This window comes from Python bivittatus, unplaced genomic scaffold (assembly GCF_059951505.1).
Source record: "Python bivittatus isolate LINGU-HERP-01145 unplaced genomic scaffold, Pbiv_v1 ctg000840_np1212, whole genome shotgun sequence".
NCBI classification, from domain to species: Eukaryota; Metazoa; Chordata; class Lepidosauria; order Squamata; family Pythonidae; genus Python; species Python bivittatus.
Window position 1 is genome coordinate 22,027,364 of NW_028277113.1, and position 21,155 is coordinate 22,048,518.

At 34.6% G+C, this 21,155-nt stretch overlaps 1 protein-coding gene across 3 annotated transcripts in view; it reads right to left on the bottom strand.

The window, feature by feature from the left end:
* ATP9B (ATPase phospholipid transporting 9B) overlaps positions 1-21,155 on the bottom strand; it is a 174,542-nt gene that overhangs the window by 141,970 nt on the left and 11,417 nt on the right. For all 3 annotated transcript variants that reach the window (XM_088131013.1, XM_088131011.1, XM_088131012.1), the window contains exons 2-5: positions 19,515-19,688; positions 7,353-7,503; positions 4,363-4,476; positions 1,257-1,365 (exon numbers count right to left, since the gene is read on the bottom strand). In XM_088131013.1, coding sequence (XP_087987139.1) covers positions 1,257-1,365; positions 4,363-4,476; positions 7,353-7,503; positions 19,515-19,688 — 548 coding nt within the window. The remainder of the gene's footprint in view (positions 1-1,256; positions 1,366-4,362; positions 4,477-7,352; positions 7,504-19,514; positions 19,689-21,155) is intronic.

Consider the following 21,155-nt stretch of genomic DNA (forward strand, 5'->3'; position numbering starts at 1 on the left):
ATCTTGTATACCTTAAGTACTACTCCAAGAAGACAAGCTAATGTAATGTTGCCAATCTACCTATATTTCTACATCCCAAATAAATATTGGGAAGATGTCACATTCATTTCTGGAACTATAACTCAAAACAAGATGATAGCAGTTTACTCATCCTTCTGCTATATTCTTTTTCAGAAAATGCCTATCTGCCCTGGGTTTCACATTCTGCAAGACCACAAGAGCAGCCTTCACGATGTAAGATACCTTTTACAGAAAAACTGTGTATCAAGATGTTATTCTAAAGTATACAATGTATACATTTGGTAGGATGAAGGAAGCATGTGCCAACAAGAACGTACAATTTCAGATAACTGTTATTCATGTTCCTTGTCTGAAGTGAGGTTAGTAGAATGTGCCTTAGCAATTATATGTATGAAAACCTTAAGGTATCAACAAACAACTCTTTATCTATCAGAAGTAATCACTGGATACCATTTCAGAAAACAAAATATATATTATAACTCTGAAAAGATAATTTGGAAAACTGTCAAATGCTATTCACTGCATAAATTATTTTTGTAAACTATTTTTCCTTCTAAACACATCTCACAGGCTAAAAACACTCTTCACCATCTGTGTAATTGCCAATAAAAAAGTCCAAAGCTGTCAGAAGTGGCTGCATATTCAAGCTTTATAGTCCACCAAGGCACAAGCCTTTGCCTAAAGCCTTATGTGCAACTAGAACACAATTAAGTGCCTATCATAATTCATTACACATGAATGGCTCAAGAAGATTGCAATGATTGTAAAATAAATAAAATCAACATTTATGAATATAGCAGAATATTTCTACAAAGAAAATCATTTGGATGACGTTAATGACATTATTGGATTCAATTCTTCATGATGAACTCAATTTCTTAATACCTTATTTAAGTGACATTGGCTAGTATGTAATATTTATTTTAGTTATACAAGTTATATAAGTCTGTTGATTTCCCTTCACAACATCAACCATGCCTGCACAAGCTGTGACCTATCTCACTGAAGGGAATTCATTGATGATGTATGGTCAATTTATACCAGTTTGCTAACCACTTCTTTTGATTTGAGACTGATAATCTTTTGTGCTAGCGATCATTTGGTAGGTTATATAGTTTATATGCTGTATGTGGAATGATACGTCAAAAATCATGCAAACCTGGTTTAACTGTAAATGGTAGAAACTACAAGACAGGAATGATGCCCAGTATTCATATGAAAAAAAGATTGCTAACCTCGTACTGTAAGCTTGCTGTATAACTGAGAGTTCATTTCCTTGTCTCGCTGGTAACGACGAAATTCATCAACCGCTTCCCGCAGAACAGTGACAGCCAAAACAAATCCCTATTTAAAATATAACAAATATTTCCCTAAATGGAAAATATTTCTATTAAAATATACAGAGCATTTAGCAATAGATTCGAAAACTATGTGAATATATTCATTTCAAAAGGGTGTTTTAAGGGTGTTTTAGAGCATATATCAAAACCTGAGCTTAACTAATAAATCTAATAACACCTATAAACATATCCAAAGATACAGTAATAGTATTTTACAGAATCTCTTCCCATCAAAATAATTCTAGAGGAATTTCTATGTATAACAGTGGGATGATTCAAATATAATAGCAAGTCTTAATTTTCTGCTCTCTGATTAAGGCAGGTAAAGGCCTTGAATGAATGTGCTCTGTCATCTCCCCTATTTCCATATTTGAGATAAACTAGCAAGTATTATTTGTGTAGATACCAGGATTTGGTCTTGGTTAATCAATCTGAAGAACAAGCAAACACCATCAAATATTGATTTGGATTAAATGGCAAAGTACTGCCTGCCTAAAAGGAGGAAAGGAGACAAAATATGTGCCTAAGACCAAAATAAATAATGCCAAAAAATGGTTTTGATGCAATGTCTGAACCATCTCCTGATCTCCACAATAAATAGTGAAACACATGGTAAAAACTGTCTAGTGTGTTTCCCTGTAAAGAAAAACAGAAATGCAGAAATGACCATTTCTTTCAAAAGAGTTTTTTGCTTCTAACTTTTAGATAACCTAAAGTTTGAAGTGATTGACAGACATATTCTCTTATTCTGTGAAATCAGTGGCATTTCCAAACAAATGTATAACATTTGTTACTTTAGCCTGAAACAGCAGTAAATGCTAGATTAAAAATAGCCATGTAACAGTTAATGCAATTTTTGAAGATGTTATCTGGATCCTAGTGAACTTACTTAATTTTAATTGTGAAGTTTAAACTGTTCTTTCTTTCCCTAGAAAGAAGCTGGCTTCTTAAAACAAGCCAGAGGGGGAACAATTTTTGTAGAAGTTCAGACTGCTCCTTCTTGGACTTGTTTTAAGAAGTCAAAACCTTATTTTTATTCCCAAACCTCTCTCACTCCCTAAGAATATGTTATTTAAGATTATTGCTTCAATATTTTAGGATTGGACCTATGCTTTTTTATTGTATATGATTACTGCTATTCGTGGAGAACTGATTGTTTAGAATGTATTTGTGCTTTTTGGACATGGTTATTATTGTTTTGGATCCGTATTGTGAACCCCTGCCTTAACCAGTTATAAGCAACTGGTATAGAAATATATTAAATAAATAATATGTGTACCCAAGTTTTCCTATTAGAAAAGGAAAAACACTGAAGTTGTATTTTGAGGACTCCTGAAACAGATTATTTTGATTATAATCCCAAGTTTTTTTTAAAAACATTTCAATCAACATGAACTTTTTACTAGTCTCCTGAATCTAACAATTTGAGGTGAAATGTCTTATATATATACCAATATGAGGCAATTTTATGGAAGCTTTGTAATGTAAATGTTTATCAGCTTCCCTAGTCTTTGTTATTTCTATCAAATGAATTTATATTGAAAACTTCCCACTTTCAATTAGCACCTTTAATTGTAGGCAGAGAGATAACTTGCTTGCTTAAATGTTATGCTGATGCAGGACAAAAGATCATTAACAAGAACAGGCAAACAAGTATGATTTTTAAAAAATGAAATTAAGTTACAAAAAAAGTAATGTTTTATTTTTTAAAAAAAGTGTAATGCTTTCACAGAGTATAAAACGCAATTATAGAGTTGAGTATACTCCAAATGGAATATACTCCAAAAGTAAAAGTATACATTTAACGTCCATGTAGTTTTCTTGGCAACAATATGATAATGGCTTGCCATGGACTTCTTCTGGAATGCTTTTCTGATTTCCTAATCTATTGTACAGCCGTGATATTTTCTGATGACCCTGTATCCAAATACAGGCAGGGTTGCCTAGACTGAATATAGGGTTGGAGGTTAGTAATGGCATACTGGCTGAAACTGATTTTTTCCCGACTGGGCCTGGCACTATTCGTTCTAGTAGATAACTCATCTTCATTTTCAATGGAAAATAAAATAAATTCCACTGGATTAACCAAAGACTACCTTCTTTCTGCTGGGACAAATAGATTATTTATCAAAGGCTGGAGACATCAAACTTCAAACCAAAACTGGCTTCTTAATATGGAACTTTAAGAATGTTCATTACTGAGAATATATGGAAACCTGCAAATTGTCTGAGTGCACTAACCTCCTGCAGTTTAAGATTAAAAAAAAAAATCAAGTCAGGCCTAACATCTTACCCTGAGCCCTTTTAAATGGCAAATAAAATCCTAGTATCTGAGTGTATATGCCCATGTGATTCTAGAAGGGTTGAAACTGTCCATCCCTCAGCTTACATTTTTTGAGATCAACCAAAGTTGACTAAGTATTTCACTAAAATTACTTAATTTAATTAATGAATGAAATGTATTTTTTTTTTGCATATAAAGTATGCAATAAACTTTTTAAACTTTATTTAAAAGACACTTTTAAAAACTGTCTCAGTCCACATTAATTATACTTAAAAGATTAAGAGGCAAAAGCTATCCCATCCCTCGTTCCCTCTCAGAATCATGTGCTCCATTCCCCCAGCTCATTCAAATACCCCAATCTATATAAAGGTTATTGCCATGGTTACAGTGAGTTGAATGTTAATTACAGTGTTAGCTTTAAGAGGAATGCTGGTGATTACATTCATCTAAATGCAGTCAAAGCAACAACCCAGGCAAACTAGCATCCTTCAGATATTTTGGCCAACCCATTTTACCCCCAGCCAATATGGTCAAAATATTTGGAGGCCACAGTTAGGGCACAGAAGGAATTCAAAAGAGGAAGGGAAGGAACATGTAACACTAATGATCTCTTAATCATTAACAATGAGGGCTTAATCTCCTGACCCTCTGACATATGCAAACCAGCATACTCACTGTCTAAAGAAACAAAATAGTTTTATAGCTTTTTGCGTTTACCAGAGGAGCCCAATAGGTGTAGAGGTAGCCTATTTTCAGTGCCGGTACAAACTGTGAGCAGGAGACTACCAGAAAATAAAGGTTCAAGAAAAACTTGAATTGTTCGTATAAAACCTAAAGTGAAAGAAAAAAGAAAACCAGAAAATGGCACTTCCAAAAGCACTGCTACAGAACATTTTATATACAACCAAAATCACAGCTTAAAATGTTGGTGCTTCATTTAGAACAACTGAATATTTTATTCTAATCCAAAGGAGGTTAACAGTAGTAATGAACATTTCTACCTAGAATTTACCCCCTATGTAGGAGAATTAATATTTATCATTTACATACAATTTTGAACATTTTTAAAAAAAAACAGACACAGATTATTTTAGTAATTCTTATAAATAAACTTACAAGGTTGATAAACTCTGTCTTTAAATAGGGCTCAGAAAATAATGCATTTGCTAATAGAAGAGTCTTTCAAGCATACAGCTTGTACCTAGTTACTATTCAAGAAATCAATGTAATAAAAATCATATCCCAGTTTTTTCTAATGTTGTATATCTATTAGCAACAAAAATAATGAATACAAGAAAGAAAAGTGCATCTTTTTTTCCACACAGAATACAATTATAAGAGAAAATAGTATGTGACACAAAATAATTCCTCTGAATTTATTGTACTATAAAATCAGCATAATATAACTTGTCACTCTGTTCGGCCATTATCCCTAGCTACCTTTAGAAAAAAATGTTAATACTGTAATTGATTTTAAATACATTTCCATTTTTATTATGAAAATAAAGAATGTTACCCAAAAGACTGTAGGTGGGTGGAACACATTACAATCAATGTAAGCTTCAGACAAACCAACATATTATGGAAATTTCAATACAAGGAAAGTCAAATTGGTTTAGCAGTTATTACTAAACTGCAAGCAGAAGCTAAGAACTATGCTGGAGCAATACTGTGTTTATATTTACAATGAAACATAATTATTTTCTTCTAGAATGTTTAAATTCTCATATAAATTAATCTCAGCAGGGTAACAATATTTCCTCCCTCACCACTAATTAATTTAAAATCTCAGTTAGCATCAATTAATAGCTCAGTAATTGGTATTCATACTAAAGCCAGAATAGGGTTCCAACTGTGCAATTACAAAACGCTTTCGAACTACTCCATTTCCTAAGGAAAAGTTTAAGAAAAAAATATTCCATGGCTAATAATGCATCTGGATATGCCAACAGGTGTTCACAAATCAAGGGAGATCTTTATAGGCATTAGGATTCTGCCTAAACCTCTGAAATACACGTCGTGCATTTAACTATAGTAATCAATGACTAAATATATATTTAATGACCTTTAAGTGTAAATAGACAAAATATAGGTTTCATGCAAAAATGAAAATATTTGTCTGCATGAAAACAACTGACATTAATACTCAAAAGAAAACACATTATGAACTCACTTTTTTTGTCTTTTTAATAAGGATGGGGGGAGTACTAGAAATATTCATTCACGTACCAGTTAGTTGAATAGCATTGGTGAGTAGGGGTAGTGGAGAGAAAACCAATGCATAACAATTAGAAAATCTGCATTCTTATTGAAATTAAGATTTGAAAGACGCAGCATTCTTGTCAACAAAAAACAAAGCAATTTATTACTGCAGTAAAAGGCACAGTATATAATAGCCTGTTTATTTTATACTCATTGAAACACCTCTCCCTCAAGAGTTACTTTTCAGTCAAATATTAAATTAGAAAGTACAAGACTAACTATCCAAAGAATCAATGCTAAAGTCATAATAGAATTTAGTGAAATTAGTCAAAGAACAAAAAATGCCAAACTGTGCCCTTTTGTGATTTGCACAAATTGTATTACAACAAATTATTATTGTCAGTACTGAAAAGAATTCTGCATCTTGAAAACCATAATAAGCAAAAACAACATCTGAAGGGACAGGAATGTTATTTTAAACTGGATTTACTTAATAAGGGGTTTTGTTATACGCCTATAGTACACATAATAGGCAGTACAATATATACTTTTTTATATAAAAGGAATTACTATATTTATGGGTTTTCTTGTAATCTGTACCACTAGCCATACTGGAAAATGAACTTTCTAACCATTTATTCTGCATTTAAAAGAGGGTTACTTTACTCATGGACACAAAGAAAAAAATGTTCCTTCTCTCATAGCCCACAACTGAAGTCTCACTCTGACAGTTTTACAATTGTAAAAAGGGCAAATTAACTCTTTAAGAAAATCTCTCAAATGAGAGCACATAAATGCTTTTTACAGCTGTTTTACAAAACAAATTTGGTAAAAATTGATTTCTGAATACTGGTTATACCTTCACTAACATATAAAATGTAGCATATACATTTCACTTATTGTATATAACAACACAGATTTTTTTTAAAATAATTAAAATCCATTTTTCTATTTATTTCTTCCCTGACAATTTAAGTGGTTGTCAAGCCATGCATCTGAAATGTTTATATCGTTTTTAGCTGAATACTTTATTAAGAGGAATTTTTATTTATACATACTGCAGGCATAAAATATTAATTACCAAATATATAGGCAGGAACTGATTAAAATTAATCACATAATTTAGAAAACTGATAATATTTATTGTTGGAGTTTTATTGTTTTTAATGCTGTGCTACCAAATAAATATAAAATCAGTCACTGATTTTAAAAGATGTTGCTAAATGTGCTATAATCACCAGAATATTTCATTTGTTACATAAAAGTTATTTCTTTTGAAAACAAATTTTCTGTTTTGGAAGACTAAACATTGAAATCTGACCAGCCCCTAATCCTACTTTGCTCTCAGTTAACTCTTCCCTACAAGAAAAAAATTCTTCAGTGGGAAACTATTACAAGAAAGATTATACAATTAAAACCTCTTAAACATCATGTAATAATATTGTAAAATACAATATGCATATACATATAGCATTTAAACTAAGGATATCTTTAGGTTGCCTTACCCCAGGTATAAATGTAAAGACATTATATTTTTGGTTTTTTATAGCATTTCTTGGATACTTTTCTTCACATTTTTCAGGACATCCAAGCCATACTGTGCGTGCTTTAAGTTCTTTTTTTCTCTGGCAAATGTTTATAAGCCAATCACAGCAACTGCAAAAAGAGAGAGAAAGAGAGAGAGATTGTCTTCAATTTTCAACATCTTATAGTATCTTAAAGACTTTTTGGAGTTTTCTTCTGTGGACTATAGTCATTTTATTAAACACAGTGGAGAACTCACTCTGCTAAAATTAACTAAATGATCCTTAAAATGCTATTCTAATTTAAATGAAAACTGTCATTTTTTGGAAGTGGAGAGAGCCAGTATGGTGTGGTGAAAGTGTTGGACTACTAGCAGGCACACACAAATTCAAGTCCACCCTTAGGCAGAGAAACTCACATTGGGCCAATCATTCTCTGTCAGCCCAAACTGTCGTACAGGGCTGTTGTGTGGTAAAACTGGAAGGGGGATGCTGTGTATACTGATCTGAGTTCCTTATGGGAAGGTGGGATGTAAATCTAACTAAATAAATAAATAAAACATGAAAACAAGTCTTAAGTACAAGTACCAGAGCAAGCTATCTCCCAGTCTTGATCAAGTCAATCAAAACCCAATACCACAGTTAAAAGGCTCTCAATAGATTCAGCAACAGATCTGGGCACAAGTGCAAGGGATTTCTGATATTTCTATCTTCCTTTCACTGCACATTATAATTGCTCCAAAAAGGTTTCCAATTTTCTAAGTCAATATTTCAGAGCATGAATGCTAACAGAAGTGAAAAGCCCTTTTATGTTCATCGCCCTTTATATCTGGCTGTTACATGGGGAGAAGTAGTCCGAAGATAATAATTAACATGGTTGAAATCTAAAAGCACTCTTCAAAAATGCATGCTTCAAAAATGATCTGGAAGGACTACTATGGACCACTTGAGATTTTTAAGGAGTCAACTCCTCAATAGAAGCTGGCAAAAAGATGCAGCTGTATCAAAGAGGCACTGCATTTGCACATCAATGTATTTGGAATAACTTTCAAAACATGCACAATTGTATAATCTAATGCGTTCCTTCCATGCTGCTTCTACCATGGTAGCCATGTCCTTCCTGGAGCATACCAGCTTATGGAAGCTGAACAACCATTTTCTTTTTCTCATATACCTAATTCTTGATTTTATAAACTTATTTCACAATTAAATTTACAAATATAAATTTGTAATTTGTAAATTTAATTATAAAATTAAAATTTAAGGTTATAATTAGACACAATTCAGTCAATTAATGATGAATTAATTTGTTAAATTTGTGTATAAGCATATAACTCAATGTAATTTATGTACATTTTGGCTTGAACCTGTGGTTAGATAACAGATAATTTTCAAATCAAGATTTAACAGTTAACAATGTATTTAAATAGCAATTTAAGCTTATCCTTATTAAAGTAAACAAGACAGTGAAAATAAATTAAAGCACTGTTATGTTTTAAAATTAAATAATTATGAAAGATAATTGCTGGAGTACAATCAAATAATAAAGTATACTGTTTTTCCACCAATACTTATTTATTTGAGGTATTAAAATCTTCTTGCATACAGTATCTGCAAGTAAATATGGCCTCAGACAAGTGAATAATATTCTCTCACCACTATCTCAAGAACAATGAGAGATTCATGGTTAGATACAGAAATCTTCCTTGCTTAACCTGGAATAGCTAAAAAATCTCTCTCTGGACTTTCTGAGGTTCAGCTAAGCAGGGAAGGATAACTTTCTTTAATAAACCAATTCAGTTTGTTCAGTTAACATTGCAGTCCTGAATGTACATTTTTCATTTTGAGTATATTTTCATTAAATGTTACTAGGGATAGAATGGGTGAAAATGAAGGAAAATGAAGTTTGATGTTTTTCTGTTATGAAGAGCTTAGAAGAGTTCAGAAGTGATCAAATTATTGGAAAAACTGAGACTCAACTGAGACAAAGCTATAGCATCTACCTAGTGATGACCCAGGTTGTCTCAGTTTTATAGACAGCTCAAATATTTCTAAACCCTGTTCTCATCCTTGATATTTGCTCAGTCTTCACAGCTTCCTTGAATACTGCAATGAAGAGGCTATAGACTTTAGTTAGGACTAAACAAAGAAACATAACACAGTATACTGATGCTTATTAAAATTATCTTAGAAATTATTCTGTGTGTCATATAAACAATGTATTTAATGTTTTCACCTATCAGTATAGGCTTTTAATATAAGGGAGTCTGTTTGATAAAATTAATTCTTAATTATGTAATATCTACCTGCACTATGACAGCCAGTTTGTTTTAGTGGTTAAGGCATCAGGCTAGAAACTGGGAGACTGTGAGTTCTAGTCCTGCTTTAGGCATGAAGCCAGATGGGTGACCTTAGGCCTCAGCCCTCTCTCAGCCCTAGGAAGGAGGCAATGGCAAACCACTTCTGAAAAACCTTGCCAAGAAAACTGCAGGGACTAGTCCACACAATCACCAGGAGTCAAAAAGCTGATTTGAAGGCATACACACATTTGCACTATAGTTCTTTCAATACCTTTGTGCACTTCAGATTACAAATCAGAATATTTTGAATGAAGAGCCTTTTATAAATGGAAGGATGATCATGCAAGATCTCCACCTCATCCCTTTCTCCCTTCTTCTTATCCATCCATCCTTTTATCCTTGCAAACTTAGGCAGAAAGTAACATAATCAACTTAGCAAATTACAAATACTTGAACAAAGTTTGGCACTGCTCAGCAGTTGTGATGTTTCTGATAAAAGCTGATTGGCACTTAAAGATAAGCACACTTTAAGCCTTCAGATGCACTGAGGTCTCACTGATGGAAATAATTATAGATTTTGACAATTCAATGTTGAAGTAAATGGGATTCAATACTTTGAAGACCTACATCATTAGTTCATCTCCATGCAGAAACAAAACAAGCCCTTTCATTTTGTATGGAGATGTTGTTGTGTCCCTTTTGCCATGATGTTTCTTTGACCAGCGCATTAATGAAGGCTCCTCTATATAAGCAACAGCATTTGGTTATACTCAGAGATAATATTTTTAAATTGAAATCTACGTATTAAAAACAACCATAGGAATAAAATATTCATGTTGCTAATAAAGGATGCTAGTGGTAGTTATTTCTCATATATTTAAAGTAATATAAAAATTGAAACGCAAGGTATAAAATGTTTATGGTTTGCATATCTAGATTTATTTATTATCTGGCTTTTAAAGATATTTATTATCAAGCCTATGACAAAGTCAGCAAATCAACAGGGAAAAAAGGCCATCTGAGTCAACTTAGTCCAGAAAACTATGGACAATATCCAATTATATCTGTCTTATGAAACAGAACAGATTCCCTCTCCCTTCAAAACATCCATGACTCCCAAATCTGGAGGGTTGAGACATCTTCTGGCCAAGATTCAGAGTGTAAATCAGAGTGTGAGAGCAGCTGCAGAAAGATATAAGAGTTCCCTTGCGTGGATCCATTTGCACCTTATTAGTTTATTTATATATGCTCAAAGACCAGGACCATTATATGGAACAAATAAACAGCATAAAATAAAATAAAAAAAGACCCTAGTTAACTGCTTATGCAGCAATACCTTCTGGGTGTTTTGGTTAAGGTCAAGTATAGTATCTTTTCTTACCAATTTAATACTTGCACAATAAGTATGTATCATCTGAAAGCCAAAATGCAGCCTAAGCACTATGTACAAAACCAGAACTTCATTAATAGTTTATTTTACTAAAACAAACAAATTGTAATACATAGTATCTCAATGTACATTTTAAATATTTCATTTAAAACTTATAATTTAAAAAATCCAAGAACCTCTGTATTATAATAATGAGTATAAGGGGAAGAGTTCTTTTATTTTTGTTTACTATTAAGCAATTTCATTGTTGTCTCATATATCAAGTATATAGAGCATATACCAAAAGTCAGGCCCAATAGACAATTTATTATATAAATTATATTAAATGTTCAAATTGGTTGTTTTTCTTGTAAATCCTTACTTGTTTGATGCATGACCTTTCAACATTCCCAAGTACAGTAACATGAAAAATATTAATTAATAAAACATATTGTGACTGGCCTATGGGGACTGACTTTTGGTACACCTTGTATATTCCGATATAGCTAAAGTTAAATGGCCAAGTTGATCCATAACATTGGGTTCCTTTGGAAAACAGAATAGGCTTGTTAAAATATATTTATAACCTTTTATAGTGATAAATACAAGAAGGAAAAATAAGTTCCCCATGTCGGTTTTGGAAGATTGCATTTTAAAAAATCAGCAGTTACTAAATAAATCTGATACTAAAATCCACATGCTTCTACACAACAAATGTGTTGCAGTTAAATGAAAGTGTATAGGCCATCTTAAGAGTGCAAATTAATCCAAGTATTTGGTATCCCCTTCATTTCAAATGGAAATGCCATTCAGTAGCATCATTTTAATAGGGATAAAGTGTTTTTATAAGAAATGGAATGTAAACCTCTTGAGAAAAAAAATCAATCCAGCCCAAAGAACTCTAGAGTATTGATCTACATGTATTATAATTTCTCAAGCTAAAAGAGAATGCCCAAATTAAAAAGAAGAGAAATAATTACAGCTAAACACTCATTATTTTCATAGGCTTTAACAGTTATGAACATATGTTGCAAATAATGCATTTGTCTGAAATTAATTGCTTTACAGATCCCTGAAATCAACATATACTTATCTGAACAATTTTGAGTAAGGTAAGATTTCATATTACAGTCAACACACTTAGCAACACAGTTGCTCAGTTAAAATACTCATTCCAGAGAATACTTTGTGTATGTTTTTAACATGGTGAAGACAAATTACTTATTACATGCAGTCAATGAAAAATATACTATCACATAAACATAGTAAGTTCTGTCCTGCCAATAGTTAAAATAGAAAGGTCTTCTTTCCTTTTACAATTTACCAAACCTCAAGAAAAATAATTCATTTAAAACAGATAGGGAAACAACTTTCTAATTTTCTGAAGTAGAAAAGGATAAAATACATAGAAAGTTCCTTTTCAAACCAGTAGACCCAAAATGATGGCTGGTTAAGGCAGCTCGGGAAGTGACATGTGGGTAGGTCCAGGTGATGATGAATTCATCCTTGAGGGAGGGAGAGTTTCCAGCTGCCTTTAAAGAGGTGCTGGTGCACCCTCTCCTCAAGAAACCATCGCTGGATCCCACCATGCTGGACAATTTTCATCCAGTCTCCTACCTCCCTTCTTAGGGAAGATGGTTGAGATACTGGTGGCACTGCAGTTCCAGAGGATCCTGGGTGAAATGGATTATCTGGACCCTTTTCAGTCGGGTTTCAGGCCCAGATATGGGACAGAAACAGAATTGGTCACACTTCTGGATGATCTCTGGTGGGATGGGGATGGGGGTAGTGCATCCATCCTTGCTCTTCTTGACCTCTCAGCAGCTTTCAATACCATTGACTGTGGTATCCTTTTGGGTCAGCTTAGGGAGTTGGGGGTGGGTGACACAGTTCTGTGCTGCTTCACCTCATTCTGAGGCTGGTCCCAATCAGTGTTGATAAGGAGTAAGAGGTCCAGCCTGCAGCCCCTCCTTTGTGGGGTGCCGCAGGGTTTGGTACTCTCCCTGCTCCTTTTAAACATCTACATGAAACCACTGGGTGAGATCATCCACCATCATGGGATGAGCTATTATCAATATGCAGATGATACCCAATTATACATCTCCATTCCGGGTGATTTAAGTGATGGTGTGGCCACCCTCTCACAGTGCGTGGAAGCTGTGGGGGCCTGGATGGGGAACAACAGGCTTCAGCTGAACCCTGGTAAGACAGAGTGGCTGTGGGTTGGGGGCTCCTCTGTATCCAGGAGTTTACCATCTTTGGTTCTGGATGGGGTTGCACTGCCCAGACAGACTTGGAGAAGAATCTGGGGATCCTCCTGGACTCACTCAAGGAACAGGTGGCAGTTGTGGCCAGGAGGGTGTTTGCTCAATTTCGCATTGTGCACCAGTTACGCCCTTTCCTAGATCGGGAAGCCCTCTGATCAGTCACTCATGCCTAGTCATCTCCCATATAGATTATTGCAATGTGCTCTACGTGGGGCTACCCTTGAAAAGTATCTGGAAACTATAGCTGGTTCAGAATGTGGCTGCATGGGCAATTTTGGGTGCCCCAAGGATGGCACATGTAACACCTTTGCCGCGAGAGCTGCATTGGGTACCAGTATGCTTCCGGGTCCAATTCAAGGTGTTGGTCATCACCTTTAAAGCCGTACGTGGCATGGGACCAGGCTACCTGAGGGACCATCTCATCCCCATTACGTCGACCTGTCCCACCTTGTCAGGCAGGGAAGGTATGTTACAGACCCCGTCAACAGAAGAATGTCAATAGCGGGGCCCAGGAGGAGGGCCTTCTTGGCCATTGTTCCTGTGATGGAATGGAATTATGAAGGCCAGGCTCAGGGAGATAAGCGTTTTCTTAGTTCACCGAAAGAGCGCGGGAACTACAAGAGGATGAGGCTGGCACCTCCCTGAGGAATTTACGGTGTTGTGGCTTGCTGGCTTGGGAACTGGGGTTTCAGTCTGGGAAGATTCTTGCTAAAGGTTGTAGCTAATAAACATAGCTGAACTGGTTTTGCATTGTCTCTTGGAGTTACTTGGGCTAAACCTGACATCAATCTTCCCAGACTGAAACTCCAGCTCTCAAGCCAGCCAGCCACAACACCGTGAATTCCTCTGGGAGGTGCCAGCTTCGTCCTCTTGTAGTTCCCACGCTCTTTCGGTGAACTAAGAAAATGCTTATCTCCCTGAGCCTGGACTTCATAATTCCATTCCATCACAGTTCCTGCCCTATGGGAAACTCTCCCCCTAGAGGTGAGGGGGGTCTCCACTCTCCTGGCCTTCCAGAAAGGGGTGAAGATCTGGCTCTGCCAGCTCATGTGGGGCTTGAGGAGGAGTAACGAACCCTGGGGATGGTTGGCACCCTGAAGATGCTCCTGTAAGTCAATAACTTATTACGTAATATCAATTCCTTGGAATATATTAGTTATTTATGAACACTGTTTTATTGTATTTTAATTTTATTCTTATTTTATTGTAAACCACCTAGAGTCACTCTCTGAGTGAGATGGGTGATGACTAAATTTGAAATATGAATGAATGAATGAATGAATGAATGAATGAATGAATGAATGAATGAATGAATGATCTAGCCAATGCTGGCATCCACTGGGGCTTCTTTTAAAATGTTTATTCTTTTTCATAAATTAAAATTAATAGGTGTATGGACTAAAATGTCTTGATCAAGGCCAGCAATCATATGGATAGTAAATTATGAAACATATACAGGTAGTCCTTGTTTAATGCCCACTTGTTTAGCAACCATCTGAAGTTACAACAGCACTGAACAAGGGGTACTTATGATGGATCCTCATAGTTGCAGCCATCGCAGGGTCCCCAGGGTCACATGATTGTAATTCAGGCGCCTGGCAAACCAATTTGCAATTACAATGTCACAGCATCTCACAGTCACATGATCACCATTTGTGACCTTCACTGCCAGCTTCTGACAAGCAAAAGGTAAGATGGCAGCAGTTGCAAATGGCGATCATGTGACTTCAGGATGCTGTGACCACGTTGGATTTGCCTAACGACAGCAACTGGGACTGCCAGAACTGCCACTGTGAGTTGGCAAGGTCACATGACATTGCGCCTTACAACTGCATCTCTTAGCGATGGAGTTCCCGAACCCAATTACTGTCAGTAAGCGAGGACTACTTGTAAATCAAAGTGGAAGTATCAAACCTATGTGTACTAGACTGCTGCCTTGGATAAAATACTTTATCCAAGAATTGCAAATCAAATCCTGTAAGATACATAGAAAGAGTATCTTAGGATTCTCCTAAAGGTTGCAAGGGAAAACAATTGTTTCTTCTCACTTTTCATAAATCTAAAATTCAAATGTTAAATTGCAAGTACTTCTTTTAAGAAGAAAAACTAAGTGCTTGACATATATGTCAGTTCTGCAAAAGGGATATAACATCCAACTTTTCTATCAACCTGCAGAAGCTGGCTTCACTGCAGTCTATTTACCAATTTACCAGTTGTCAAATAATAACAATGACAAAGTTACATTAACGTTGGAATCCTATTTCCTGTAAGAAGCAAAAGAGTTATGCATGGTACTTGACATTTAGGAGAGAAATAGAATAAGTGACCAAGGCAAAAGAACAGTTTTGCAGGAGAAGATGGCTAGAATTAATCCCAATTTGTCTTCCTTTGGCTAACCCTAGCACTACTTTTGATTATAAGTTCCCTTTCAAATACAAAGGTAGTAATTTGATTGTATAGCCACCAATGTATAGTTTTTATTGTATAACTGTATATATTCCAGTTTGTTTAAAATGATTTTCTATCAACGTTCTAGAATGACAGTATTCTGACTGGTGAGTTATCCACTTCCATACAGAAGACATACAGCTTCTTCCAAACAATTCTCCGACATTTGGGGAGTTAATGAGATTTTCCTATAAATCCATGTCTTTAGGATAGTTCCTACAATCCCACATTTTAAAATCTTTTACTTTAGGTTTACTGCCTGGTATGTTCTAATTTAGGTGTTGAAAAACTATGGGCATCCAGGGGTTGCTGAAGAAAGTACTCTAAGATCTTATATTAGCTGGGGAATTCTGGGAGTTGAAGTCCATACAGCTTAAAGTTGCCAAGGTTGAGAAACACTGTCCTATACCAATGCCATGCTGGTGGTGGTTGCTGAAAATTGTGATTCAGCAACATCTGTAGGATCACAATTATCTCAAACATTTTTTAATTATTACATTAGAAAATATACATGGAAACTAAATATGTCAAGAGTCTTTTCATTTAATAGTTCTTTGTTGTTGTTGTTCAAAGAAAAATATTTGTCCATATGATTTAATATGATCCTGAGGAGAAGGAAAAAGGAAAGTAGTGTGCAGGACTACAATTCTGCATGTAGAAATCAAAGTTGCATGAGCAAAGCTACACTTCTAATGTGTGATCCAAAACACATTCCCAAACCTTCAGCACACTATTACTATAGTTCTTTACTGCAAAAAAGGTGCATTTAATATAAACTTAAAATAAGAGTGTTCCTGACAATGCAAGACTAATTTACTCAAGAGACTCTGCTGAAGTCAAGCATGAGAGTTCAACACAAGAGCTTTATAAATGACAGGAGAGTACCAGGAGATAATTTAAACTTGTATTCACTCTAGAGTCATCAGTTACATGTACTTTTTAACCTTTAAAGTTGAAATGTTAACTTATCATCAGTTAATGAATTTACGTTTCTCCTTTCACCAACATCAATCAACTCAAGATATTACCCACTGTTAATGAATTAGTGTTAAGACTCTCGGGAACATCAGTGAAAGGGTACTGCCATCTTTCTTTTCAGGTCATAAAAATAAGTTAGGAATGAAATCTGCAAACAGGATTTTTGCCTATTGTAATCTTTAAACAAATGAAAATATGTAGAGCTAATATACACTAAAAAAAGAGGAGTTAAGAATAAACAGCAGTGGGAATTAGTTACATTAGTATAAAACAAATAGGTAAAAGATTATTGATGTAAATGAAATTATCAAAGTACTATCACCAAAGCAAACTGAAAAATCAGTGTAATTTTTTCCTCCAAAACTGCGATCAGTCAGCAAACTGAAAAATCAGTGTCATTTTTCTTCTCCAACTTCAGTCAGTCTGAAGACTTTCGCCCTACTTTTATATTTTGTAACAGTCTCAAATTTGGAAAACTAAACATGCAGCTAGAATATCTTATTTAAGTAAAATATAAACAATTATTTGAAAGATAACATGAAATTTACTTTCAATATAGAAACAACCTTTCTCCATTTTACTACATTTACTACATTTTTTTCAACCCAGATTCTTAAACCTGCTCTAATGGAGTTTATGGTTTATTATTTATACAAGAGATAAACATCCTTGTAACAGTATGTATCAGAAATTATGGGAAAGTTAAATGTATAGTCATGTAAATTTTAAAATGTTAATAATAACAATAATAATCCTAATTCTTATATAGCTTAGAACAATTTTTTGAGCAACAAACTATTTTGACATTGCAGCAGCAAATAAAGATTAAAAATGTAGTCTTCACAACAAGGATCAGATTCAGGTATGAATGGCCTTGAGAAGTGTTTTTGATAGGTTCCTTTTTAGGGCCTTTATCTGGCTCAGTAGGCATTTCAAATAGCATTGGACAGTAAGTCTAGCTGTTCAATTAATTACCCTTAATGGCGCAGAATGATGGGTAGTAATGGTTATTCCAGAAACTTAAAAGAGTGGTGAGATAGTAACTTCTAGCGCCATTTGGAATGCAATGAGTTAAACAAAATTGTCAGGCAGTAATAAAAACTCTACCTGGCAGATGTTGATGTCTTTCATAATAGGCTTCTGGGATACAGAACATTGATGAGGCTCCTCACAACTTAAACAATTTGGTATTTTGGATTAGGACTGTGGAAAGCCTTCAAAAGAAGCACTTAACTGGGTGCCTAAATAAATTGGCTTTAACTTGCTGCTAAGATATCTTATTGTTCATAGCCTTGTTCTGATAAAATAGGCAGTGTATATAATTATTAAGGTTGCTTTCTATCTTAGGAGCTCTACCACAATTTTATTATATAATATGTTTCTCTGCATGGATATCCACTTATATAAACTGCTAATACTTCAATGGAAAATTAACACTTCCCACTTAATTTTCCACTTTTCAAGTTTAATATTAGGTATAGATCATAGCTTCCACTGCCGTATAGCTTCCTAAAGAGGCTTAGACTTTAGTTCCTTACTGAGTTCAGTTTGAAAGGTATTATTTGAAATCTTGGCAAGTACAACATGAGGATTCTTGTTTATTCAGCTTTTTAAAGTAATGCTACAAAATATATACATAACATGTTGCACTATAATAATTGTTTTGATTATTCTACTCATGCAAAATTTATGTAAGGAAGAATCTCAACTGAAAAAAAGCACATACAAAAATAAATTGGGAGTAAAATGGACCTTCTATAATACTGTTACTTTGTATTAACGTATGTCTCTTGAAGAATTAAACCATCACTACCACCCAAACTTCTATCAAGCCATCTACCATGATTACTGGTTAAGATGATGTGAGAAGCTGAGTCTTGCAATAGTGCCTCTAAGAAAAACCTCCAATTTTATACTTCTGACCAATGTTAAAAGAAGTCACTAAAGGATATCTTAGTAATAAGAAAACTAAGGGAGTCACCCTAACTCTCAGAAGATGTTGTTGTCATTGCAATAAATATTAAGGTACCATGATGGGACTGAGCTATCTGAGGGACCACTTCTCCCTGGTTATATCAGCCTGCCCATCAGTTCTCACAGAGAAGGCATGTTGCAGGTACCATTGGTTGGGGACCTGCACTTGGTGGGTCTCAGGAGATGTGCCTTCTCTGCTGTGGTGCCCACCTAATGGAATATCCTTCCTCCCGAGATGAGATTAGCGCCATCCCTTTTGCTATTCTGAAAGGTCTTCAAGACCTGGTTATGTGATCAGGCCTGGGGCTCCAAGGGAACCAGAGACCTGCTTTGATGGTTCCACTGCCATTTTATTTTCCCTCCCCTATAGTTTGTATCTTGGTTTTTATGATATTTATTAACGTGGTTTTCATATTTTTCATGTTGCTTTTGAATTTGTTTTTATCTTATTGTACGCCACCCAGAGTTGCTTTTGGTGAGATGGGTGGCTATATAAATTTGCTTAATAAATAAAATACATAAAATGATTGGAATTTACCTCCCAAGACCTTGTTCCATCAGATTGCAGTGATTTTCCCCTGAAGCTAGCAAATAAGACAATTCTTGTCTGGAATTTAGTGGACTGAAACTTCTTTCTAACCACTTTAGTTTATTTGTCCTCTATGGATTTCACAGCAATGTTAATATATATGAATCGTTACTCTAGCAAAAACTTGTTTTAACCTACTTTCTAAAATAATCTGTATTTATCTAAGCCCAATGCAGAAATCAAGTGATCTTGCATTTAACAACAGAATTGGCCACAAACCTGGTGCAAAGAAATTTCCAGCCACCACAGATGAACCACTCTAAACCTCTTTTTCTTTGAGAAATCCTGGCTCTTGGTAATGTATGGTAATCACTTTCATCATTTTCAAAGCCTTCTTCTGACATCATTAGAGGCATTTCATCCAAATGAGAGGGCTCATCTTCTATTGGGTATCTATTAATATTAAAGCAAATAAAATAATTAAGATGGAATACAAATCCAACACTGTCACAGTGAAAAGGAGTTCAAGGAAAGCAACCTCATTTTTTTTAAAAAAAATATAGAGGATTCATAGATATGTGTTATATGAACTGAGTGGGGTTACAGCAAGATCCAGTGACAAATATAGATTAATTAGGGTAATTAGTTTTTATGTCTGAATAATCTAAATCCTTGCTGTAATAACCACAGCCTTATTTTCAACAGTAAAAAATAATGATATATATTAATAATTGATACATACTCTCTGACTCATGAAACTTGGAAAAGAGCATTTGTTATTTGTTTTAAAATCTGCAATAAATGGCAGTTATGCCAAAATGATGACGCATGCATGGTGATATCACTGTGCAAATACTGCGCTAACATACTTGCATCCTAATGTCTGTGTAACAATGTCAATCCTCATATGTTTTGTCATTTGCCCCCTTGGTATTCCCTGTGGATTACTGTTTCTGCAATATCAATACTTACGATTCCACACATGATACATGTATAGCAACAAAGGGGAAAATCCAACTATATTTAAATTACATTTTTTATTCTCATAAAGACACACTCACTTGATAAAGTTTCTGTTTAAGTCATTAAAGTTAAGATAGGTATTGTACATTTGAGAACTGTCAATAAGTAGCAGAGACAACTGAGACAACAATCTCTTTTCTTCCATCCAAATATGTCTCTCAATTGATGAAAGAGTCTTTGAGCTAGCCGCCAAGTTGGATTTTTGGATTATAAAGAAATTGAGGGTGTGCTAATGAATGAATGAATATATTGAGTCTATCTTCACTATAGAATAGGCATTACAATATTGATGTTTTTAAGAAAGAAATCTGAAAAGGTGAGGCCAGTATCATCTAGAATAGATGATTTTTGGCAAATAAGAAACAAAATAATCTATCCAATATCATTTATTCAAAAATTCTAAGAGAATTCCTCATTGTCTAACAAATATATATATAATTATGTCCCTATATTCAATTTCTATAACATACAGAAAAGAAAATATTGTATTACCACAAAGCAAACAAATCCAGGGAAGATTCCCTAGAAGATTGCCTAGAAGTTAATTTAACATCTGTTCTAGGTAGATTAATGGAAATCATTATTAAAGACAAAATTATTAAATATATAGTCAAGCATATGAAAGTCTTGCTGAATAAAAATTAACATAGCTTCTGCAAAGGTAAGTTCTGTTTCAACATTTAAGGAGTGTTTTGAGAGCATCAAAAAGTACAGTAATATCTCGGTTCACGAACACTTCTGTTCACGAGCAATTCAGTTCGCAAACAGCAGTGTTCGCAAATTTTTGCTTCCGTTCGCGAACTCTGCATCGGGTGACGAACATGACCTGCGGCCATCTTCCCTGCTCTGACACGTGGTCATGGCTTCCTCTAGGTGAGATCGCGGTCGCAGACAGAC